The sequence below is a fragment of the Myxine glutinosa genome, chromosome 4, assembly GCF_964187855.1.
Source record: "Myxine glutinosa chromosome 4, kmMyxGlut1.1, whole genome shotgun sequence".
NCBI classification, from domain to species: Eukaryota; Metazoa; Chordata; class Myxini; order Myxiniformes; family Myxinidae; genus Myxine; species Myxine glutinosa.
Window position 1 is genome coordinate 16,474,914 of NC_136264.1, and position 25,221 is coordinate 16,500,134.

At 47.6% G+C, this 25,221-nt stretch overlaps 2 protein-coding genes across 4 annotated transcripts in view; one reads left to right on the forward strand and one right to left on the reverse strand.

The window, feature by feature from the left end:
- OGG1 (8-oxoguanine DNA glycosylase) overlaps positions 1-1,773 on the forward strand; it is a 134,544-nt gene extending 132,771 nt beyond the window's left edge. The window contains exons 8-9 of the mRNA XM_078775501.1: positions 78-127; positions 1,338-1,773. Of these exons, the coding sequence (XP_078631627.1) occupies positions 78-127; positions 1,338-1,517 (230 nt within the window). The 3' untranslated portion in view covers positions 1,518-1,773. The remainder of the gene's footprint in view (positions 1-77; positions 128-1,337) is intronic.
- Positions 1,774-1,778: 5 nt separating this feature from the next.
- LOC137424465 (ankyrin repeat domain-containing protein 26-like) overlaps positions 1,779-25,221 on the reverse strand; it is a 159,893-nt gene continuing 136,450 nt past the window's right edge. For all 3 annotated transcript variants that reach the window (XM_078775498.1, XM_078775499.1, XM_078775500.1), the window contains 17 exons: positions 18,277-18,379; positions 17,530-17,743; positions 17,180-17,363; positions 15,700-15,828; positions 14,585-15,481; positions 13,981-14,145; positions 13,067-13,233; positions 10,318-10,411; positions 9,958-10,026; positions 9,334-9,468; positions 8,895-9,007; positions 8,733-8,811; positions 8,263-8,550; positions 7,687-7,922; positions 5,448-5,625; positions 3,000-3,045; positions 1,779-2,169 (listed from right to left, as the gene is read on the reverse strand). In XM_078775498.1, coding sequence (XP_078631624.1) covers positions 2,030-2,169; positions 3,000-3,045; positions 5,448-5,625; positions 7,687-7,922; positions 8,263-8,550; positions 8,733-8,811; positions 8,895-9,007; positions 9,334-9,468; positions 9,958-10,026; positions 10,318-10,411; positions 13,067-13,233; positions 13,981-14,145; positions 14,585-15,481; positions 15,700-15,828; positions 17,180-17,363; positions 17,530-17,743; positions 18,277-18,379 — 3,237 coding nt within the window. In that variant the 3' untranslated portion in view covers positions 1,779-2,029. The remainder of the gene's footprint in view (positions 2,170-2,999; positions 3,046-5,447; positions 5,626-7,686; positions 7,923-8,262; positions 8,551-8,732; positions 8,812-8,894; positions 9,008-9,333; positions 9,469-9,957; positions 10,027-10,317; positions 10,412-13,066; positions 13,234-13,980; positions 14,146-14,584; positions 15,482-15,699; positions 15,829-17,179; positions 17,364-17,529; positions 17,744-18,276; positions 18,380-25,221) is intronic.

Below are 25,221 nucleotides of genomic sequence, written 5' to 3' on the forward strand. Positions count from 1 at the left end.
CTGAAAAAAGTAAACATGTGGTTTAAGGTGTGTGTGTGGGTGTAAAGTGAGCGAATTGGTGTATCTGTGGTGTTCAGGTGACTTTTTTCGGGAGCTGTGGGGTCCGTATGCTGGTTGGGCGCAGTCGGTAAGTCTGACCTTCAATGCCTTTCTGTCTCACATGCTTATTGACTGAAGCGGGCACGTAACGCGATGACGTACGCCAAATACAGATCGAGTGAGCCATCCATCGGCTCATGCAATCTAGCATTCTTGGTTGGGCCTCGACCCAAGCAAAATGGTTGTAGTGCATTTAATCTGGGGGAAGAAAATGGAACAATGTTAAACACAATACAATACATGTACATAAACACAAATATCCCATATTCCCTTCAATCCCACTCCTCCCTCCAAGTCTTCAAAACAGCTGTTCACTACCATCTCTTATCTCACATAACATCCAAAAACCTTGATCTTTTCCATCCAAAACCTCCCAAAAACATATTTTCCAAAATCATAAATCCCCCATCTAAAACCTTGATCTTTTCTACCCCCATTAATCCACCCCAAATCCACCTACTTCAAATTCTGTTTTCTTACCTGAAAGTCCTTGTAGTGTCCATCTTGTTTATCCCATGTACCCCACCCCAGCCCTCTCCCTTCCACAGATCTCCCGATGTCCTTGTTCTCTGCTGGTGATTTGCTTCCCTCTCTCTCTCTTCCCCTCTTGTCTCCCGCTCCCTTTATTATATGGTCTATGTGTTCTTAGTCTCACACGAACCTCGACTTAGTATTAAAAAATATATATATACAAGAGGACACAATAATGAATTATTAGAAAACTTTGGTTCCCACTTTGCGCTGGAGACTGGTCCCCCATTTGCCCTGCAGACCGGTCCCCCATTTGCCCTGCAGACCGGTCCCCCATTTGCCCTGCAGACCGGTCCCCCATTTGCCCTGGAGACCGGTCCCCCATTTGCCCTGGAGAACGGTCCCCGCTTTGCTCTGGAGAGCGGTCCCCCATTTACCCTGCAGACCGGTCCCCCATTTGCCCTGGAGAACGGTCCCCCATTTGCCCTGGAGAACGGTCCCCCATTTGCCCTGGAGAACGGTCCCCCATTTGCCCTGCAGACCGGTCCCCCATTTACCCTGGAGACCGGTCCCCCATTTGCCCTGGAGAACGGTCCCCGCTTTGCCCTGGAGACCGGTCCCCCATTTACCCTGCAGACCGGTCCCCCATTTGCCCTGGAGACCGGTCCCCCATTTGCCCTGGAGACCGGTCCCCGCTTTATCATGCAAGCCTGTCGTGCGTGTGTGCATGCGCTCAGCCCATATTCATAATCTCACCTACTCCACAGGTTCTTTTTACAGCTGAGCTGAAGCAGTTCAAGGAATTGGTGGAAAAAGAACAAAGGGAAGGAAAGTCCCAGAGAGCTGGAGAAAAACTAAAAACGGTTCGGCAGAAGAAGGAACAAGACACAAGAGCTGAGTGCAAGAAGTTCAAACCAATGGAGAGATGCTGCTCAAAAGATAAATGATCCGAGTGAGACGACCATGATTGGGACCAACTGCGAGTGGACCATTTGGCACTTTGGCCAGAATTACAAACATAAATAATTTGTCCTTTGGTTCGGATTTCTTAACTCTGAAACGCAATTCCATGACATGTGCTTGTAATGCTTTTTTTTTTTTTTAAGGTGAACAAACATTTTAAAACGTGCACAAAGATGGCCACGTGCACATTGGAAGATGGACACCATTGATTGCATTTAAGAATAAAGACTTGGAACAAAATGTGGAATGTTTTTTTTTTTGCAATTTTAATAACACTGAAATGCAACAGTAAAAGAGGATTTCATTGAACAAAACAATTAAATAAAACAAGACAAAAATAAAACAGCAACATTCGATTTACATATTGATAACTCCATTATAATCTGTACATTGTTTTTTAACTGTATAATCCATGGAAAATCCTTTGAGGAAACTGCACACAACGCTCAAGCCTGTCATTCTGGAGTGAAATATTTACAATCAGATACTACGTGGCCTATACTTTACGGTTTTGCAACAGCAGGTCAGCATACTGCCAGGTTGATGGGCCTTGGCTGGTTGACAACAGCACTGGTGTGTCCCCTGGCACACCCGGGGGTAGGATGCACTGTGTGGTGCTTGCGAGGTAAGTGTGTGCTGTAAAGAACACGCACACACATGTTGGTGTGCAACAAAGTACACTCGTGTCTGTTATGTAAACTCATGTCCGCGTGTTATGTAAACTCATGTCTGTGTGTTATGTAAATGCATGTCTGTGTGTTATGTAAACTCATGCCTGTGTGTTATGTAAATGCATGTCTGTGTGTTATGTAAATGCATGTCTGTGTGTTATGTAAATGCATGTCTGTGTGTTATTTAAACTCATGCCTGTGTGTTATGTTATGTAAACTCATGTCTGTGTGTTATGTAAATGCATGTCTGTGTGTTGTGTTAGGTAAATGCATTCCTGTGTGTTATGTAAATGCATGCCTGTGTGCAATGTAAACACATGCCTGTGTGTTACACAAACTCATGCCTGTGTGTTATGCAAACTCATGCCTGTGTGGTATGTAAAGTCATGCCTGTGTGTTATGTAAATTCATGCCTGTGTGTTAGGTAAATGCATGCCTGTGTGTTATGTAAATGCATGCCTGTGTGTTATGTAAACGTGTCTGTGTGCTATGTAAATGCATGTCTGTGTGTTATGTAAACTCATGTCTGTGTGTTATGTAAAGTACACGTCGGTGTGCACGACCTCCACTCTCCACAAATGTTTCCTTTGCTCCACACCTCAGCTTCAAGAGCTCATTCTCCCCAACAGTTGGAGCAACAGAACTAAATACAGTACACATTTCGCATTTGCCAGAACTTTAAACCTTTATACTTCCAACCTGTGTTAACGGCAACAATAAAATGAATAAGCGTGTGCATGTTGTGGACTCAGCACAGGAACAAAGCAGAATACCCCTAGATCGGAAAATTCTCACCTTGTTCTAACTCATTGCCTATCTTCTTCTCCAGGTCTTGGCGCATCTGAAAATATCAGGCGGAGATACAAGATGGCAATGAAGGAAAAGGCAACAATGCACAGGTAATGATACCTAAGAGCATGCAAGGATTACATCAACGGACATGAGTTGGAAAACGGCCTTCATCAATTACAAAGCCAAATGCCTCAACTCTGTGCTTGCCTCAAAATATTGTGTCCCAAACCCATCTCTCTCTGTACCCACAGTACCCTGTCGAACCAAACTGCTCCTGGACTCTGTGTCCTCTCCTGACAAGGTGGAGAAGTTTCTGTCAATCCTCGACTCCGATTCTGCAACTGGACCAGACGGCATCACCCCACGGGTCCTAAAATCCTGCTCTGCCGCTCAATCTCACTCTCTCTCTGTTCTCTTCACCCTCTCTTTTGCTCAAGGTCATCTGCCATCAGCTTGGAAATCAGCCAACAATACCGCTTTACACAAAAAAGGTGCAAAAACAGATCCTTGCAACTACAGACCAATCAGCCTGCTCCCAATTATCAACAAAGTCATGGAATCCATCATTGCATTGGATATCAAATCCTCACTCTTCTCCAATGGCTTGATCTCTGATCATCAATTTGGTTTCAGACCAGGTCATTCTACTCTGGACATGCTGCTTCTGCTGTCTCAACAATGGATGGAGGTCCTCAATGCCAAACAGGAAATCAGAGCTGTCTCCCTCGACATATCACGTGCCTTCGATACGGTCTGGCACCCCGCTCTGCTCACCAAACTCTCCTCTTGTGGTATCCATGGAAATCTCCATGCTTGGCTTGCGGACTTCCTCTCTCTCGTCGTAGTCAAGGTGTGGCCCTGAATGGGTTTCTCTCATCGCCCCTTCCTGTTCAGGCTGGAGTTCCCCAAGGTAGTGTTCTGGGCCCTGTGCTATTTCTGGTCTTCATCAATGATCTCTCCGACTCTCTGGAAAATCCTGTCTATCTCTTTGCTGATGACTCCACTCCGCATCCCTCAGATCGGCAGTCTGCAGCCTCCTCACTCTCTGCAGACCTGGACAAAATCACAGACTGGTCAAACAAGTGGAACATGTCTTTCAATCCTGACAAATCTCACACTCTTATTATGTCTCCCATCTACTTTCTCAACAATCCTCTCCAAGAAGTTCTGTCACTCAAGATTTTGGGTTTCGCTATCTGCCATGATCTTTCTTGGGAAAACCACATTTCCAAGCTGGCCTCCAAAGCCAGTCGCCGACTGGGCATCCTCCGTCGTGTGAAGTCCTTCCTTGGCACACCTGAGCTCCTCACCACATACAAGGCTTTCATCCGCAGCTCGATGGAATACTGTTCTCCCTCTAGGCTGGTGCTCTTGCCTCACACCTAGCTTGGTTTCACGCTGTTGAAAGCAAAACCTTCAGCATCATTGGAATCTCCTGTGATGAAGCAAACTCTAAGGGCCTTTCACTCACTCACCGCAGGCAGCTAGGTGGGCTTTCTGTCTTCTACAGACTCCTCTCAGGCCTCGCTCCCCCAGGTTATCTATCTATCTGTGCTCTGTCCCACAAATATTCCTACAGGTCGCACAAGATCTTCCAGCAACCTTCTTATGGTTAAACTGCCAAAATCAAGACTCTCTGCTCACCTTCACTCTTTCACTCCTCTTTTCTCCCGGCTCTGGAACAAACTCCCTCACTCCCTTCCAATCCCACTCCTCCCTCCAGGGCTTTAAAACAGCTGTTCACCACCATCTCTTATCCTCCCCCATCCAAAACCTTGATCTTTTATACCCTCATTAATTCATCTCAGATCCACTTTTTGGAAATACTGACTTCTTTTCTGGAAGTCCTGGCAGTGTCCATGTGTTTTACACCGATCCCACCTCCACCTCCCTTCCCATGCCTCCTCCACCCAAATCTCCTGATGTCCCTGTTCTCAACTGTTGTACTTGTGTGCTTCCCTCTCTCTCCCCTCCCGCTCCCTTTATTGTATGATTTGTGTGCGCGTTTTGTTTTTGTAATTAATGTTAGCTCTTACACGAGCCTCGATCTTGTATACAAAAAAAATCAAAAAAAAAATCACTGCCTACATTATACCAGGAACAAAAACATTGGGATTGTGCTTTTAAATGTTTTCGTTGTACTTATGACTTTAAATATAATGACAGAGGGGAGAACAAATGCACAACGCGACGAATGACAAACTTGGTAAAAGTGCAGTTGGTACAAGTTGATACATCAGAGACAGACCAAGACAATCTCTGTCACTGCGGAAAGCATAGTTTTACAAGTTCATCATTAAACACACAAGCAATTTCTGCCTGGTGGTGACAATTTTTTTTAAAATCTCAGCTTGGATCCTGATAGCTCGACAAAACACAGATCCAAGTGGAAACCCCAAATCTCCACATTTGCCTCCAGCCACTCATGCCTGTGTTATGAGGAAGGATCACCTTGAAGTAGTAAGAATGTGGAACCTTGTTCGCGATGCTCTGCATCACAACAGAACCATTGGGGTTCTGTGAGAAGTGACGCCCATCAAGGTGGGAGGCACCCTGGCTCGCAGGTGGTTCTATATGATGTCTTCGACGTCCGAGTTTGGTTTCAGCTTCCGCCAACTCTTCATTCGCCCTGCGAGCGCAAAATGGTCACACGATGGCCAGGACTTGTAAGCAGAATGCCTGCATGAGTCAGTCTGTGAATCGTACACCATAGAAATTGTGCATTATGGTAAAGTATACGGTCTCGGCCTGGCAGGATGGCCTCGCACACTCGTCTCCAAGCTGTCTGGCCCGGGTTTGAATCCCTACACAGCTATAAACTGTCAGTTCGGTGTTTCACAGGCAGGGTGATTCATCAATGTGTGTGCGGTCCCTCGGATGGACGTTAAACTGGGAGTGCCAACATGCATGGGTTGGTGGACGTTAAAGATCCCATCATGTCCTTTGCAAAGAGTAGGTGAGTATCGCTGGCACCATGGCCAAATTCCAAATTCCTGCCCTAACTAGTCGAATGTCAGGCCTGGCCAGGCCGGTTCGTGAAAGACTTGGGCCAAGCTTCCCCCGGACAACCCCACAAGGTGGGATAATAATGGCTGTTAAAGAGCAACACCCCAGTGTTTAACAGGCAGGGCTATTCATCCATGTGTGTACTGTCCCTCAAATGGACGTGAAACTGGGTGTTCCGTTGGTGGACGGCATTCGTTGGTGGACGTTAAAGATCCCATGGTGTCCTTTGTCAAGAGTAGGCGAGATATCGTCGGCAACATGAACAAATTACGAATTCCTGCCCTAACTACTTTTGTCAGGCATGGCCAGCCGGCTCGTGGAAGACCTGAGCCAAAAACTCCCCCCAAGCAACTCCATGAGAACGTGGGAATAATTGTAGTCCTTAAAGAAAGAAGTCTTTGTATTTTAAGTAATGCACAGATTTGCACCATTTTCTCCCTATCTTGGGTGCTGTGGGTAAGAGTAATAAAACGTTGATTAGTACCCATCTAATGTGATTCTGCACACATTCCCCCTCAGAAGAAAAGGGATTCCATTTTCCATGAAGAGCGGAAGGTTATGTCGTGTGGCTAAAACGAGTGTCCTTTGTTTACCAATGTTTCCGAAAAGCAGTAATACCCAGCTATTGAATCACCAACAGGTAAGTTTACACCACACCTTCACAGACAAGGGGGCCCGAGGAGGATGACTGCGAGTCCAACTTGCACTTGCGCCACATCCACCTGGCCAAGTGGAAATAAACCAATAAACCATAACACTTGTAGTCACCTCTTCCAATTCTGCCTAAAAAGCAAAATGGCTGACTTGCTCCCTAATACAGCTTGTACAGACTTTGAAACATCCACCCTTCTATTGTCCTCTTCTTGTAGCATGATGGTGTCCATGATGCAATGAGGTCATGGCTTGGTAAGCCCCAATCTGGCTTTTGGTATCCGAGTGGGTAAAGTTTGGCACTCAACGACTTGCTCTTGTCCCTTTGGGGTGGGTGCATATGCAACCTCCTCTTGTCCCTTTGGGGTGGGTGCATATGCAACCTCACAACTGGCCTGCCTGGCTCTATCGGCCGATGAAGACGTGGTGTAAATGGGAATCGTGTCTACTACAGCAAAGTGACATCTACCCAAGGCAAACAACCCACGGACATGTACTTTGATTCTGATGTACCATATTGTCTTACAGAGCGTCGGTGATGCCGAAGCAGTTTCCTGGCGAGGGTTTTACTGGGTGGTTTGCCATTGCCTTCCCAGCAGTAGTTAGGGCAGAAATTTGGATCTTGTTTGTGGTGTGAGAGCTCGCCTACTCTTCGCGAAGGAAACCATGGGATCTTTAACGTCCGCCAACGAATGTCAGCAGAAGAGACACCCGGTTTTTACGCCCATCCAAGGAACGGTATACACATTGAAGACACCCCGCCTGTGAAACACCAGGCCTAGACAGATTAGCGGCGAGTGTACATACCTTTAAGGTATCCTGCCAGCCAGGCCTTAAAATCAAAAGACATTATATAATTAACAAACTTTCATACAACAAGGAAAGCAGCATATATTGGACAAATTGAAGAAAATCAGTGTTTTATCACATGGACATCATAATAGTGGTAGAGATCAAGGCCAATGCTGCTCATTTGCAAACAGGCTACACCTTGTATGATTATGGTGTACCATGTGCACTGAAGGAGGCACACCTGTCCAGTTTAGCAGTCATAGATATCTCCAGCGCTTTCTCGTCCTGCAGAGAGCTGCTGAGATATTGCTGGTGTACTTTTCCTTCTTCAAGTTCCTGCAGGAGCTTAGCATTGCCTGTCCGCATGTGCTCGAGCTCTCGCTCAAGCTCGAATATGCGTCGTTCTTGCTGTGCCTGCAGCTGGGCCGAGTTGCTTGCCCGGAGCTCCTCCAATGTTTCATGGGAAGCTGCCTGACACTGAAGCATAATAAAATGAAAGCCGACGTGACTGGAATCATAATTGTCCGGTTACTACAAATGTCACCGAAGAGGCACAGAAACATTGTCAGATTTACTCCAATAATAATTGACCACCCTGAGGTGCAACTGCTGCTGGGAGGGGGAAGCGGAGGGTGAAATCCGAGCATGTGCTTGCAAGTGCAACAACGTGGAGATTAAGGGAATTCTGGAATACTGCATACGACCAGCTTGTCAAATGCAAAATTGAGGAAATTCAAAGGATACATACAACATTTACCCAAATATGCATTGCTTGAGTAACAAGGCAACGCTTTTCAACAGGTGGTGCACTCATTACCTGAAGGAAAGCGTTCACTTCTTGAAGTTTGCACTGCAACTCCAGCTTTGCTTGCTTTTCAATTTCCTCCTTGATCCGTTGGACCTCCTCAGGCCTCAGCCGTTGCTTCATCTCCCTCTGCGCAGCCGCAAGCTGTTTGCGCACTTCCTTGTTGTTCTCTTCCAACTCCCTGTTCTCTCGTTGCAACCGGCGCAATGTTCCCATTTCTTGCTCCAGCGTATGGTTGGTTCTCTCGAGTGCACGAGACCTGTCGAGCTCCATTTGGAGTTGACTTGTCAGTCTTTCGACCTACAGGAGTGAGTGATAAATCTATATGCTGCAAATGCAAAAATCACAATAAACTCTTCAACACATGGTGTGAGGCCCAAACTAGTGGGCCGACTGGCTCAGCGTAAAATAGAGATGCTGCACGACGAAACAACCTCGCAATGTTTTTCCTGTTTTCACAACTCGAGCACTGTGCAACTCACATTTAAAATTGATGTTCCGCGTGCATCTTCACAGTAGATATTGGGTCTTCGGTCGGCTTCTTTACATGACGCACGGAGTCTAACGATAACATGAGGATACGTCCATTAGGATGAGGACACGCAAAAACCACGTTGATCACGTGATTAAAACACTCGACATACTCGTCGTTATCCTTTTGGAGTTCCACGTTTTTCTTCTTCTCCTGCTCGTATTTCGCCCGGTCGACCCTCCGCAATTCGGACATTTTCTTCGCTTTCTTTCTCTCGGTCAACACCTGCACCAGGCAACGCAGTCGGTGCTTGGGATCAGATGATGTTCTTTTTTTTTTTTTTCAGAGAGAATTGCAATCTGTTCATTTACACGAAAACCCATCAACATATGAATCATGATCTCGTCTTTTTATGGCCACGTCGTCCAAAAGTTACCAATATTTGTGCTCAGGCACTTGCATCGAATAAGACTAAATTTTTCTACTCAGCAAATTTCACAAATTCGTCCGAATACAAACGTAAGCAATGTAGATGACCAATGCGTTTTGTAACTCACAAATCGCACACTTTCGATCCTTTACTCAAAGTCAATGTCTTCCCACATATCTACCTTCGCATTGAGATTCCTCTTTAGCTGCTGCAGGTCTGAGATGTTGTCCGACAGTGGAGACTCGAACTCGAGCTCGCGTTCTAAAGGCTCTTGGCAGCAATTGTTGTTCTGTGATCGAGCCGTGGCACCTGTGACCTGGATGGAACACAGTTAGTTATACAACAACTGAAGGAGCTCAAAACGACCTTTGTCATGTGTTTACAAACACAAGTAACATACGTGTTCAATCGCAAATAGTAAATAGAACAGCACTCGGTAGCCCACTGATAGGCTGGATCTGGATCCCTTCATGTCACTTACCCAACTCATCCACCAAGTTTTGTCTGAATCCGTCCAGAACTTTTTGAGATATCGTGCTATGTGTCGGTTTTAGGCCGATCACTCAATGGTGAAGAATCACTTTTAAAATTCTCAGATCCAGATCTTCACCAAAACTAATTATTTCGTCCTTGTCACATACACAACCTCTCCACCAAACTCGTCCGAATCCATCTTCAGCTTTTTGAGATATCTTGTTCACAGACGGTCAGACAGACAAACAAATCAGACGGGTGAAAACACAACCTGCATCCACCTTCCGTGGTGGAGGTGGCGGAGGTAGCGTGGCGGAAGGAGCCAGTTTACCTTGAGTTGTTGGTTCTGCATCCTTTCCTGCTGGAGACTCATTTGAATCTCCTCCAAATTTGCTTTGTCCTGGATCAACAACAAAAAAAAGAAACGGTTTCCTTTACATTTAGATTTTCAGTGGGGATGTCATGAACGTACAAAGGTGATAGAACACCCTCGATAGGGCTAAAGAAGAATGGACATGAAGAACAAGGAATAACTCGGAATCTGTTCAATCATTAAATATTATCTTTTCTGCACTTGCGCCACACTGCGTCACGTTGCGTCCAACTTGCACTTGCGCCACATCCACCTGGACTTGCAGCACACACATTTCATTTTTAATGTATAATTACAAAGTGTGACGTTAATAAAAACCTGTAAGGCACACTGTAGCCTCATCTGTAAGTCTTGCATTTGCTTGTCAGCTTCATGAAGCTTTTTACCCAAATCACACTTCTCTTGCTCCAATCTGGAATGGATGGGAGCAGACAACAGGCACGCATTACAAAAAAAACATTGCACAACCGCCGTACGATTGCTCAAAATGGTTTATTTTTACCCTCTTAAACATACACAGATCGAGGTGTGTCGGCAAGTTGAATGGAACGAGTTATGAGGACAGCAATAAGTTGTTGTGATAATCTAACGGAAATGGGAACACGGACGTCCTATCAGTCCATTGATGCTGCCGTAGCAACGAGGTGTGCTCATCTCGAGACGGTCAAGGAGTTGGTTCAAGGAGAAGAGATATGCCGTGTGCCACGATAACCAAAATATCATTTGGAAAACTGCTGGAACCCGCCAGGAATTGAAGGAAATAAAAAAGTAGCAACAATGAATTGCGCCATTAAAGGTACAGGTTACAAAACCATTAAAGCATTCCTGAACTGCTGGACAGAATTAACTGACAACTAGGGGTTGTACTCGGGCTACTCCCAACGTGGTTTGGGCGGGGGGGGGGGGGGGGGGGGGTTTAGGGTGAGGTGGGGTGTAAGAAGTCAAAACTAGGACGGCACTCGGCAGAGCACACATCTCCGTCAGGCTGAATAGTTACGTGTTGTATCCACTGTTAGGCTAAATTTGGATCCAGACCTTCACCAAAATCGAATGAATTCGTCCTTGTCACACACTCAACCTGAATACCAAATTTTGCCCGAACCCATCCACAACGTTTTGAAATAACCTGCTCACAAACAAACCTTCAGTGACGGAGGTAGTAAACTGTGATAATACCCCTCTCCCAGTGGAGGCCACAGGTCCCCAAGGCATTGTTTTGGACGCAGCCTTTTTCCTCATCTATTCGGATGACGTCTCCGGCTTGTGGAAATCCTCTTCCTTTTTGCAGACGACTCCACATTGAGTCGTACAGTACCACATCCCTATGCTAGGCAGACTACATCTGTGTTTCTGCTGATGTGTAACTTATTGGGTTATTTTTGATAAATGGAACATGTCGATGTGAAATCCTGTGAAATCTCAACCTCACCCTATCGCTCTGGAAGGATTGTCCAATTAACCCACATATTGCCTTGGTCATCCACTGGACAAGGTGCAGCCTCTTGGGCCTCCAGGCCTCACAATCAGCTATGATCTTTCCTGGACAGACCACAGAGTAAAGTTGGCCTCCAAAGGCAGCCACAGACTGGGCGTCATCCGTTGATCCAAGCCTCTCCTTGGAAAATCAGAGCTCCTCGTATTCTTCAAGGCCTTTGTCCACATCTGTCCCTCCTGGATTGTTTGGAATCCAAAGCTCTCAAAATAGTTGGAATCTCTTGTGATGAGGCTGAAGCACAAAGCATGTTGCTCTCACATCACAAGCAGGTCGGTGGTTTCCGTTTTCTCCTGTCTATTCTCTGGTGTTGCTCCCTCTGCTATTTCAGTCCTCTGACCCTGCCTAGCTCCTCCAGAATGCATGCGTTCTCCCAGTAGCCCCCTCCTGGTTGGGCTTCCAAAATCATGGCTGTCTTTACACCTCAACTCTTTTATTCCTTACTTCTCCAATCTATGGAACCCATATTCCAGAAGCTGTTATGCCTCACTCTCATCTCCAGGACTCAAACAAGCTGCACATTGTCATCCCCAATTGTGACCCATGATATTTATTACCCCCATTAACCTTTTCTAACCCCACCATTTCACTTGCTAGTTTAAGTGTTTGCTCCCTTCTTCCCTCTCTTTTCTTGTCCATTAATTCCCTTGAGGTTTGTCCCACTGCCATTCGACCTGGCTCTTCCATGATCCTCACTCCTGCAAAGAAAAGAAAGAACATTCTGGGGGAATTAACCTGTCTAGAACTCTGGAAGACTCAACTCATCCATAATTCTGGGCGAATTAATCCATCTGATTCTGGGGAAATTAACCTCTCGGAAGGGATGGGTTCTTTGCTGGTGATTACAAAACGCAAACAACAAAATAACATCCCAGCATGCTTAGGGTCATGTATAAAAATGAAGACCTGAGTGGAAGTAGTACTTTAGTCACATTCTAGGGCAAAGTGAGTTAGAACCAGGAACTCCATCTACAGTATGGTGACGATCCATGTCTAATATTTTTGCATAGTGGTATTTTGTGACCAGTACTTCTTCCACTTGGCTCTTCATGCTGCACAGGTCTGGTTGCTTATAAGTATGGCTGCAAGAGGAGACCCCCCTCCAAAGCACGTATGGTCGCCCATGCTCATCATCATATGTTATGACCTTCTCAGTCATCAGATCTGAAACTAATCAAGCATTTATGGGATATTCGGTGGACAGCGTTCTCCACCTCCATCAAACAGGTGTGAGTTGATCGATGTTCTTGTGGAAGTAGGGTGCTGCAACCTTCCTGTAGAAGTGCAGACGATGGTGGACTCTATGCCATGGCACATACAGGCCATACTGGCCGCACATGATGGCCCAGCGCCCTATTAAGCGACTTCACATTGGTGTTTCCATTTTTGTCCACTCGCTCTATGTTGACGGTGTGATGCCCAAAGTCATTGAGCGGTTACAATGAACAGAAAGCAATTGACAGCCTCGCGATTTGCAAATCCACCCCGCAAGTGCAACGCATTAAAAATCTCTGAAGCACAAGGTGTGGCAAATGTGAAGCGCAATAAAAGGTCAAATTATGCCCAAGCACTTACCGCTGCACCTCAGCTTGCATCCTTGCATTTTCATTGCTCAATTCCATCTGGGTGGAAGCCTGCTGCCGGAGCTGCTCGTTCAATGCCGAGACATTGTTCTTCAGTTGATCGACGATATTGCGAAATTCCTCCTTGCTTCGCGCTAGCTCATGTCTACTTTCCACCAACTGTAGGGTAAGGGAGAATAGAATTTCATTGCCTTCCAATGTGTAAGTAGGGCTCCAGGTAGGCATCTATGCACCCTGGCCCAGAGGAATAGTATCCATCGTCAATTGAAACCCTTGAGCTTCAACAGAGATGAATGAGAGCAGAGTAACCATATATGCATCACATTAGGTTTGAGTGACAATAACCACCTGCATAAGGTATTTGTACATTGAGGGTCGATTTGCATCGAGACAGATTTGAATTGGAGGTGGCAAGGAAGTGGATGAGGTTGGATATGGTGGAACGGAGAAAACCAATGGAGACATTTGTACATGAAAAAGACAAAGAATACACCACAGGTCTATTCTCAATTAAATATATATAATCATATTGTGACGTGATACGAGACATCGGTGTACTTCTTTACGTGCATCTCCAACACAGGAAATGGATTACGATTATGAACCCATCGACACAGGAAATGAGGTCCAAGCATCTTGAGCTGTGTCGAGAGAAGTGAACTCCAAACAAACTGACCCTCACACGATGCAAGCAGACAAGACTGCTGGCCTAATGCCCCTTTCTCAAGTACGACCTGTTCCATAATTGTGGCCCTACTGGCCCACACGAGATGTCAGGCTTGGCAGAAGCCAATGTGTTGGGTAATCATCCTAAAACTGGGCCGAGCAGAGGCAAGTAACAAATGGAATGAAACATGAACACAAATAATGGGAATGTAAAATGGGAATGCTGTGCGCTGAACAAACTTGATAGCTGAGGCTTTCAGCATTCTGCTGGGCACTCGCCCTTTCCATCTGCAGCTGCTCTCTCTGGCTCCGCTGTTTGACTTCCATCACCTCAACATTAGCTTCCGACATGGCCAACTTCTTCAGGGCATCTGCCATGTCTTGTTTTAGTTGTCGCATTTTGTCCTGTGCAGTAGTTGAATAATCATTACTCATGCACTAATTATAGCCATCGCACATCTCATCCCGTATCCCTTTATCCCCCCCCCCCCCCCTTCTTACAAAACATGCACGCTCCACTCCCATACTACTAACCATGGCTGCCACGTGACTCCACACCTCTACTATAAATGGCCACGGCACGACTTTACTCCCCGACTACAAATAGCCATGGCACAATCCCACTCCTCTCCAAATCATGCCAGCCGCACAACTCCACTCCTCTCGTACAAATGTCTGCGGCACGACTCCACACTCCCACTAACCTTGGCAACAGAACGACTCCCCTCCCCTACTAATCATGACAGCCACACCACTGCACTCACCCACAAACCACGCCCATCACATGGCACCACTCTACTCTATATTGATTTTACATGAAATGGAGCAAGTGCCATGCAATTACCGCTGTCTTCTCCTGGTCTTCCTCATATTTCTGAACAATTGTTTCCAGGCCTTCATATTTGCGCACAGTTTCTTTGTTTCTCTCTTCCAAAAGCTGCACTTGCTGGGTTCTTTCTCCTTGTAACCTTGATAAAGCGTCCTTGAAGTTCGTCTGAATATCAATGAGTGCTTTTTCCTTCTGAGTATCTTTGACATTAGCGTCCTCCAACTGCTGCCTGAGATACGCATTGTCACACTGTGCCTGAATCAATCGGTCCTTCATTGCCTCCTCTCGAGCAAGCAGCCTGCCATCCATTTCTTTCTGGTTTTGGAGCTGCCGATTCAGCTGCTGGAGCTGCAAGCTCGTTTTCTGCAGCTCCTTCTCAGAGTTTTCACGCAGCAAACTTTGTTCTGTAAGTCGTAGACTTGCTTCATGAAGATCCCTCTTCTGTCCTTCCAGTTGTTTCAGCTCCATCAAGAGGCCACCAATGCGATCCTCTGCCTCGGCCAAATTTTTCTCGAGTCGTTGCTTCTGGTGTTCAATGTCCTGATGATCTCGCTGCTGCAAGGTGTTCGACTCCACATCCTTGCGACGCTCCTTTTCCAGCTCATTCGCAACCGATTCGAGCCGAGTTTCTGTCGACTTCAATTGAATATCGGAATGTTTCCGGCCCTTCTGTTCTTGAAGCAATGCTGCTTTTAAAGAACTGATCTCGAGCGTTGCTTCAGCTAGCTTCTCATCACACAAATGTGTATGTTTTTCATGGGTTTCCAGCTTTTCCCTCAAAATGTCATTTTCAATGCCTAAACTCTCTTCCACCTCAATCCTCTCCAGCAGCTGTGTTTTGATGCTAAATACTTCAGCCTTGAGTTGAACATCACTTGCCAATCCCAGGCCTGTGTTGAGATCTTCTGCCTCCTATATGGAGACAAGAGCAGACATACGTATTTCAACAAGATTCTTGAAATAAAAATAAAAAAACAGAATTTTCAAGTGAAAATCAAGGCATAAAAACATTGAGGCTGAGAAACTGAGTCTCCAGGGTTGCTAGCTCAACCATACGATGCAACAGCAATTTCCTTGAGCAGGAAGAACAAAAGTGTTCGCAAAAGGCCACATGGTATTGCAATACGCACCGACATACAGGCCTTGGCATTCCTTCTTTTCTCAAGCTCCAAGAGCTTTTGCAACTCTTCTTCCCGTGCCAACCACGTGTTTTGCTCCAGCAGAAAATGCTGCTTCATCTCATCCCTTTGCTTTTCAAGCTGTTCGGTCACAATCAATTTGGATATTAGAGGGGAAGAGGTTTCGGGTAGTGCATTTGTTTTAAAGGATAAAAACAAAACTATTCCTTGTGCGAAGTACGAGTCTCAACCAAAGCGTTTGGAGGAATCACAAATGTAAGGCAAAATAAGGCTTAAAACGTTTCCTCGCATGAGACAAAGATGGACAGCTGAAGAACAGAACAATTTCGCCATGTGTAGTGCAGCGCAATTACAGTGTCATGTTCTTGTCATAACAAGTCACCGGTTCGGAGAAGAGATAGAAAATGAGAGAATTTTGCATGCCTGTTGCAGTCGCTAGACCGTTCCGGTTTCCCGGTTGGAATCCGGTAAGTGGTTTTGGTAGTAGAGGCTCGTGCGTTTTTGGTGGAACAAGTGCTTCACATTGCAGACGAGTATAGTGAGAAGGTGAAATGGAAATTTGCGGAAGCGTTTCCCGATACTGTTGTGCTAAATCGCAACGCAGTGTGGCAGTTAATTAATAAATTCCATAAAACTGGATCAGCGGCAGACGTGCTGACATCAGGCAGGACAGCAGTGTCAACAGCGAGGACAGCTGATTGGGTGTTGCAGAGCCTCAAAAAATCCGTTTGCAGATCATCACAGCAGACAGATTTCAGACTTATGATCACAGCAGACACTTATGACGGTGCACGCAATGCTCTACAGAAGCACTTGTACCTGCATCCCGACAGGATTTGTTCAGCTAGGTGTATGCTGTACAGGGATTTTTTTTAGTCCGTTCCCCGTGCAGCGGGAGACGGGGTTTTGCAATCACTTCTGTGTATCTATGTGTCTGTACGGGCCGTAACCTTTTTATCATTTGAGCTTTTGTCATCAAAATTTCAGTCAAGGTTGAGAGAATATGGAGAAGACAAATTAATAATTTGGCCCAAAGGTCACAGGTCTGTGTCACCTAAAATCATCAATTTTCATCGAATTAACATGAAATTTTAAGGATTTGCACACTGGGTTACTGAATTGGTTCACCAATCAAAAGCTAGAAGTCGATTGTTTTTTAAAGAACAAAAGATCAAAGGTCAAGGTTGCATAAAATCACCAATTTTCAAGCAATTGACTTGAAATTTGAAGAGGGTTTGCATGTTGGATTACTGAAGCCTATTCCTTTTGAGGTAAAAAGGTCATGGTCACCTAAAAGTCAGTTTTTTTTTTTTTTTTTTTCGCTGTTTTAATCATGTTTAGCATATGGAAGAAGACTGTATACAAAGCGGACGTGGACGGGCTTTGTATTTTCAGATGCTTTCGAGTAAATCATCGTTTTGCGACCTTTTAAAATCACCCTGTATAATGCAAACCTCATCAACCGCCATACCTGCTTGACATTTCCGAGGAGAATGTTTATTTCCAGCTGCTGTTTCTCCATTTCCAGGTGAAGATTTTGTTCACGCCGAAGCACCTGCTGCAGATACTCTTCTCGTTCTTGCAACTGTTCCTGGTCGTGCTTGTACAGATTGTCAATGGCCTTCCGCCTTTCCCCCTCCTGCTCTGTGGTGAACCTGCATAACGCGCGAGGTGCACAGTTTCCCTTTCTCGTACATTCGATCAGAACAATTCCAAGTCATGAAAGATAAATGGCCATAACTATTGAGAAAAAAGGTTTTTCACTATTCACTTCATTCAGCATCTGCCTTATCTTGAGCGTCACAGCGGATGCTTCAGGACCTTGCGCATTCGAGCTGCGTTTCCAACTTTGCAATGTTCATCTTCAATTCCACATGCTTCTCCTGGAGATTGTCTAGCTCTTGTTGCAGATCGTTTCTCTTGCTCTCCATCTTCCTGAGCTGATCCTTCAGTCGTTGCGAGTTGCTGTATTCTCTCTGCAGCGTGCTGCGGGATTCCAACAACTCAGTTTGCAGTCGTACCAGTCTGCTCAAATCTGCAACCGAAAAAGCAGACCAATGCATGACAGACTCCATCTATATGAGCTCACATATTTAGAGTTGAACATGGTGGCTGGCATCCGCAATCTAATTTCCGAAAGACTTGGCTTAAGTGAGCAAAAGGAAAGGATATTTCAGCAAAATCAATTCATCAAAATAAAGAAAAAAGACGAAAGAAATATCGAGGAACTTGTGGATGTGAAAGTTGGAGTAAGATGGCAAAGTCGTCAAACGAAAGTTCTGTCGGTATTCATCACTCATTTGTGACTCTCTTGTCGTCGCAACATCTAAAGGCAGCTCGAGAACGAAACGCACTGCTAAAGCTCAAGTAAGCACTTAGTTTGCAGCAACAGTACAAATTCATCCTTGACTGCTTAAAGCTACATTTTATCGAGATTTATCATCACACGAAGAGGGGGAAATCACAGCTCTTCAATCATGAAAGAAAAGCCGGTTCCAGTTGCCTGCCATTGCACTGTACGGGTAAAACAAAAAAATCCAATGATCAGCATCGTGAAATCAGGTTCACCTGCACGCTCACAAGAGCTGTAAGCAGATGGCTCGGTACATATGGCTTCCTCTTCTTCAAGATCGGACCAAATGTTGAGATTTTCCACCACCTCCGTATTGATCTACAACACAAACGAATAACAGCATCGATTCAAAGCCAGCATGCCAAACATGTTGAGCATTGCATCCTTATGGACAATTAGTGGAGAAGTCCATTATACATAAATACCACTGTATAGCGATATGCTTGAGGTATGAAGTAGCCACTGCATGCACCAGCACGTTATTGTTTTGTATTGGTTTTGATGTAAACCGATCAAGCATCCAAAACTGAACCCAGAGAAGATCGTGCAAAGAAGAGTGTGGTGACACAATGATGTCTTCCAATCAAGGTGTGTGTGTGTGTATCATTGTGTGTGTGAATCAGTGTGTGTGTGTGTGTGTGTGTGTCAATCAGTGTGTGTCAATCAGTGTATGTGTGTGTGTGTATGTGTGTGTATCAGTGTATGTGCATCAGTGTGTGTGTGTATCAGTGTGTGTGTATCAGTGTGTGTGTATCAGTGTGTGTGTATCAGTGTGTGTGTGTGTGTGTGTGTGTGCGTGTCAGTATGTGTGTTGGTGTGTGTGCGTGTGTCAGTATGTGTGTTGGTGTGTGTGCGTGTGTCAGTATGTGTGTTGGTGTGTGTGCGTGTCAGTGTGTGTGTGTGTGTGTGTCAGTGTGTGTGTGTCAGTGTGTGTGTGTATATCAGTGTGGGCATATATCAGTGTGGGCATGTGTGTGTGTGTGTGCACATCAGTGTGCAGTATCAGTGTGTGTGTGTATGTGTGTGTTTCAGTGTGTGTGTCAGTGTGTGTGTGCATGTATCAGTGTGTGTGTGTGTGTATGTGTATGTATATATATATATATATTGTTGCGGATATGAGGATTGTGTTTTTTTTTATTGTGTGTATTGTATAGTAAATTGTTGTGAAATATTGCTTTATTCTGGACCCTCCTCACTCCAGTGTTGTATAAAGGTCAAAGGGCGTCCCATAATTAGGTCATAAACAATCACGTCAGCCAATCATAGATACCCCTGTTCAATAGTTATATATTTATTATGTGTATTAGGGTAAGGCCTTGTCTTCCATTAAGATGACACTCCATTGCACCAAGTGAAATAAGACAGATTCCCTTCATTCATCATTCCCATTCCCAAAACCTCCATTTCCCCTTTCGTCATTGCCAAGCCTCGATTGCCAATTACATCCCCTCCAAAACCACCATTGAACATGTGCTCGGGTCAGGGAAGAAGGCCGTGCCCGCCCGTCGTCATCAAGGGCGGAGCCAGAGGGTCGCGCGACCAACCAGGGCCGAGGTGAGCACACCGATGGGCGTGTCAAAAAGGCCGGCGGCTTGATCGCCGGAGGCGCTATAAAAAGCGCGCGTGCAAGGTACTGCAAAAAAGGATATCCAGGGAAGCACAAAGCCTGCTATTCGTCGCCTTGCTCGCCAAAGTTGGACCAAAAAAAAGGAGTTAACAGCAAGAAGCCTGGAGAAAGCACGCGACATCCACGCAGCAACACAGCAGCTTCAACAACAGCAGCTTCAGTAACCGCAGCTTGGGGCCTGGACGGCAGTTTTGAGCGGGGCCGCGAAGGAACGGCGGCTGCCAAACGCGCCGATCGTGCTGCAGCATCCTTGGACCTTCCTTTCCCTCCAGCCATCCACCTCCTGCCTTTCCATCCTTCTTGTGTACGTGAGTTTGTTTTGTTTGTTCTGTCCTTGGGTTAATTAAGTTTGTATAAGCTGGCGTTGCACTGTGTCCCTAATATCTTCTGTAAATTATTTTATTATCTTTCCTTCTTCCTTGGTTACTTTGAGCGTGTATATAATAGGAATAAATTTAGTAGTATTGCCAACCTTTTTGTCTTCTTCTTCTTCTTCTTCACATCCGTGTCGCCTTTGTCTTTTCCCTATTGAATATCTGTGGCGCGATCCGGCCAACGTTCGGGAATCGGGTTAGTCGGGGTAACTGTACGGCCGCGGTGCCATCCGCTCGGCAAACCAACATCCTTATCCGCGGTCCGTAACAATTGGTAGTCAGGAGTTGGGATTCGAACCTGGGACTAAATTTATTTAGCCCAAATTATGGAACACCAATTGTACAATTGGCAGTAACAATTGGTGTCGGGAGCGGGAACGGACCCGAAGCGCGCTTAACGCGCTCAAAATTACGAGCTGCCGAAATTTGTTTTGTTTTAAAAAAAAAACCCGAATTTTGAAATCGCGCCATGGATAGTCAAGGCGATCGGATGCAGGTGGGGGAACTAGAAGAGGGGTTAGGAGTAACCCAGGATCAGAGGGGGGAGAACAATGAGGAGGTGGTTGAGGAGGTGGTTGAGGAGGTGTCAGGCGCGCAAAATGGCGCCCTCGCGCACGAGGTTTCAGGCGCGCAAAATGGCGCCTCGCACATGGCTACGGCGGCCGCACCCGCTGTACAAGTGGGAGGGATGGCCCAAATGCAGGCCCTCATGGAGCAATTTATGGCACAAATGCAGGCGTCCCTCAACCTGCAGAAGGACGAGATGAGGGCTAATTGTCAGCAATTAGGGAACCAGATGGATGCTCAGGGTGAGCAATTGAGGGGCCAAATGAGGGACGAAGCAAGGGGTACTAGTGAGCAATTAAGAGACGGGTTAAACAATATGGGAAATACATTTGAGGGGTTAGACAAGAAATTTGAGGGGTTAGACAAGAAATTTGAGGGGTTAGACAAGAAATTTGAGGGGTTAGACAATGGGATGGAAGGGGTGAAAAATAGGTTAAGGGGGTTAGAAAACACAATGGACGACAAATTGCGGGAAGTAGGGGAGCAATCCGCCCGGGAAATCAAACGGATGGGGAACCAGATAGAGGAGGTGAAAATCGGGGTAGAAACCAAACTGGATGCTCAGAGGGATGAATTGGGACAGATGAGGGCGGCATCTACTAAGGAGATGGAGGAGATGGAGGAGATGGAGGAGATGGAGGAGATGAAGGAGATGAAGGAGATGAAGGAGATGAAGGAGATGAAGGAGATGAAGGAGATGAAGGAGATGAAGGAGATGAAGGAGATGAAGGAGATGAAGGAGATGAAGGAGATGAAGGAGATGAAGGAGATGAAGGAGATGAAGGAGATGAAGGAGGAGATACGACGAGGTGTAAGCGAGGAGGTCTCGGGGGTACGCGAGGAGGTCTCGGGGGTACGCGAGGAGGTCTCAGGGGTACGCGAGGAGGTCTCGGGGGTACGCGAGGAGGTAAAGCGAGGTGAGAAGCGTATGGAGAAAGAGGTGAGGAATAATACGGCTAGGTTACAGGGGGGCATAGCGGGTCTGACGAGGGGAGTAGAACAGCTGACAATGGGACAAAAAGAACTCGTGGACCAAGTGGAAAAGAATACTGCAATAATCGGGGGGTTAAAAGCGACACAAAAAGACATTAAAAATGAATTAATAACGACACAGAAGGAATGTCAGATGGTACATGAGGGGTTGACGAAGAAGTTGGAAGAGGTGACAGAAGTAATGGAGACAAAGGACCGAGAGGTGAGGACGCACATAGAAACGGTTAAAGTGGCGTTAGAGGAAGAGATAGAGGGGGCGCACCGGGAGATGAAGGAGGTAAAGGAAAAATTAGAGGAGGTGGAAGAAGGGGTGAGTGAAATTAAGAAGAGACGGAGGGAAACTAAAAAGGAGATCAGGGAGGAAGTGATGGAGTATGTGCAAGGTCTGTGTTCAAATCATGATTATGTGCTCACTAACCAAATAAAGAGTTTGCAGGTGGCAGAAGAGGTGCGACGACGAGGTACCGAGGTGAGTGACGATATACGCGGAAATGTATATGGTGTGAGGGGAGATTTAGTCGGCTTGGGGGGTGGTGTAGACCCGGGTGTTCGTGAGGGACCAATAGTGAGGTGTATGACTGGTCCGGAGTGTGTGGAAAGAGGAGGTGTGCAAGGAGGTCTGACTTTGGGGAGTGAGGGGGGTGCTGGTGAGCAAGGATGTGTGGGTATGGAGTGGGTAGCGGGTTGCAGAAGGGCGACCCAGGCATCGACGCCAAGAGGGGTAGTGTTTGGAGGGACGGGGGACGCGCGGGAGCCCCCCGGGAATAGCGCACTGTGGGAGCCCGAACGGTTTGGTCCCGCGTTGATCCCGCCAGGAGTGACGCGCGGGGTCCGGCCTTCGGGCGCCCACAAGGTACCACTCGCGCCGTATGACGGCAAGAGTGATCTGAGGGCGTACCTGGCGCAGTTTGAGTACGTGTGCCGAGGCAATGGTTGGAGTCCGGACGAAGGTGGAGTACACCTGGTAGGGGCGCTGCGCAGTGCGGCGGCGGAGGTGCTGACAGCTTTACCACCGGGTGCTCTCACCCTGTCAGCTCTCCGTGCGGCTTTAATTAATCGTTTCGGTATCGAGCAGCAAAGCGAGCTTGTTAAAGCTCAACTTGCGCAGCGTAAACGCAAGCCCCAGGAGACCATCGGGGAACTTGCTCACGATATTCGCCGCGCGGTAGGGATTGCACACGCGGACATGGCAGCGAGTTCCCAGGAAAGCCTGGCGCTGGATCACTTTATTCAGGCCCTTCCGGATCTGGAGCTCCGACAACAGCTCGCCATGTGGCGCCCGCAGACCATGAGTCAGGCGGCCGACGCTGCAGCCCGTTGGGAAGCAGCGAGGCCCCTGGCCCGGGGAGGCGAGCGCCACGCAGTGGCGGTGCGTCAGGTAGGGCCCGTCATGGGGGTCGCCCCCCCCCCAGGGGGCCGGCCCCCGACGGGGGCCCTGACCTGGAGAGCATGGTTCGGAGGCTGGTGGATCGGCGTCTAGCGGGACCTGGACTATGGCAGGCGGCTCCAGTGGTGGCACCCGGTAGTCCCTGACAGAGTACCCCAATTCGGACATACAGGGGGGGAAATTTGGAATACCGGAGGCAAGCACCTTACCAGGTGAGGTGCTATAATTGTGCTCGGAAATTTGGAATGCCGGAGGCAAGCACCTTACCAGGTGAGGTGCTATAATTGTGCTCGGATGGGTCACCGTGCGTGGGAGTGTTGAGCTCCGCGCCGGGACATTCCCCGTCAGCCGATGCCCTCAACTCCGCCCAGTATCGATCGGCCTAGCCGACCTCAGACACCCCCCCGCCAGGGCCCGGTAAACTAGAACGTGCCGGGCATGCAGGGCGGTGTTCGGCAGTAGGGGATGGAGAGAAGCCCTCGTTGACGCGACAGGTCATTCATTGTGGCCAAATTGGAACAGGTAGCTTAACAATTCGGTGCAAAATTGCCGGCGTGGGGGTAGACGGCGTTGTGGACACGGGAGCCAGCGCCACGATCATCAGCCCCGTGATCCTTAATTCGAGTGCAGACGGCTGGGGTAAAATCCAGCGTCTGGAAAATCATAGTTTGCAGTTGGCTACCGGGGCAACGGCCCCGATCATAGGGCGTGGTTTTGTGACCCTCAAGTTGGGATCGGTAAAGCAAGAGATAGAGGGGTTTGGGTGGCGGAGGTGTGCGACCCATGCTTAATAGGGTTGGATTTGTTGACTGCCAGCGGTTGTAAAATCAACTTGAGCCGGGGGATCCTGCGATGGGGAGTGGAAGAGTTACCATTGGAGGGGGTGAGCACGGCCGAGAGGGTGGAGCTGGAGGCTCCTGAGGCCGTGACCATCCCTCCGGGGGCCGAGGCCATAGTGCCGGCCCGATGGTCAGCTCGCCCGACATGGCAGGAGTCCTGCGGCCTGGTCGAACCGGTGGCAGCGCGATCCATACCTGGTTTAATCGTGGGCCGCACCCTTGTAAAAACGGACGGGCCGGTGGTGGCCGTCCGAGTAATTAATATTAGCACAGAACCATGCACTATAGTGAGGGGCACGAAGGTAGCTGGCTGCACCCCAGTTAGAGAAGTCGCGTCAGTGAGGGGCGAGAACGTCTAGCCGAGCCGGCCCCAGGGGGAGCCTTCAATAAGTAGTAGGAATTGGCCCGATCCCATTTGCGAGATGGTAAATCGTAGTAGTGTAGAGTTGGGAGGTACCCAGAGGGAGGCCTTACACAAACTGGTTGGGTTCCATTTGGACCTCTTCTCCTTGTCCACCGAGGATATTGGACGTACGGGCCTGGTGAAACATCAGATCCACACCGGTGAGGCCCGGCCTATTCGTCAGGCCGCCCGACGGCTCCCTTGGAGCAAGAGGGTGGAAGCTGACGAGCAGGTTGAAAAAATGCTCGACGCAGGCGTGATCGAGCCCTCGGGAAGTCCTTGGATGTCACCTGTTGTGCTGGTCAAAAAGAAGGATGGGACCACGCGGTTCTGCGTGGACTATCGCCAGCTAAACAACGTGACACTCAAGGACTCATATCCCCTGCCAAGGATTGATGACACCCTCGATGCCGTTGCGGGCTCAAATTGGTTCACAACTTTGGACCTCAAGAGTGGGTATTGGCAGGTGGAGATGGATCGGACAGGGAAGGAGAAAACGGCATTTTCCACAGGTAAGGGGCTGTATCAGTTCACTGTGATGCCGTTTGGTTTGTGTAACGCCCCCGCCACCTTTGAGAGATTAATGGAGCATGTGCTAGGCGGCATGCCATGGAAATCATGCCTGGTATACCTGGATGACGTCCTGGTACATGCCAAGACCTTCCCCCAGGCGTTAGCTAATTTGGACCAGGTGTTCGGGTGCCTCAGACAGGCAGAGTTGAAGCTGAACCCGAGTAAGTGCACCTTGTTTGCAAGAGAGGTGGCCTATCTAGGTCACGTGATTGGCCGTGAGGGGGTAAAAACGGACCCAGACAAAATTAGAGCGGTAGAGGAGTGGCCCGCACCACGTACCATCAAGGAGGTGCGGGGATTTTTGGGACTCTGCTCCTACTACCAGCGCTTTGTGGCGAAATTTGCAGAGTTGGCCCGTCCCCTCCACCGGCTGACGGAGAAGGGGACGCGATTTAAT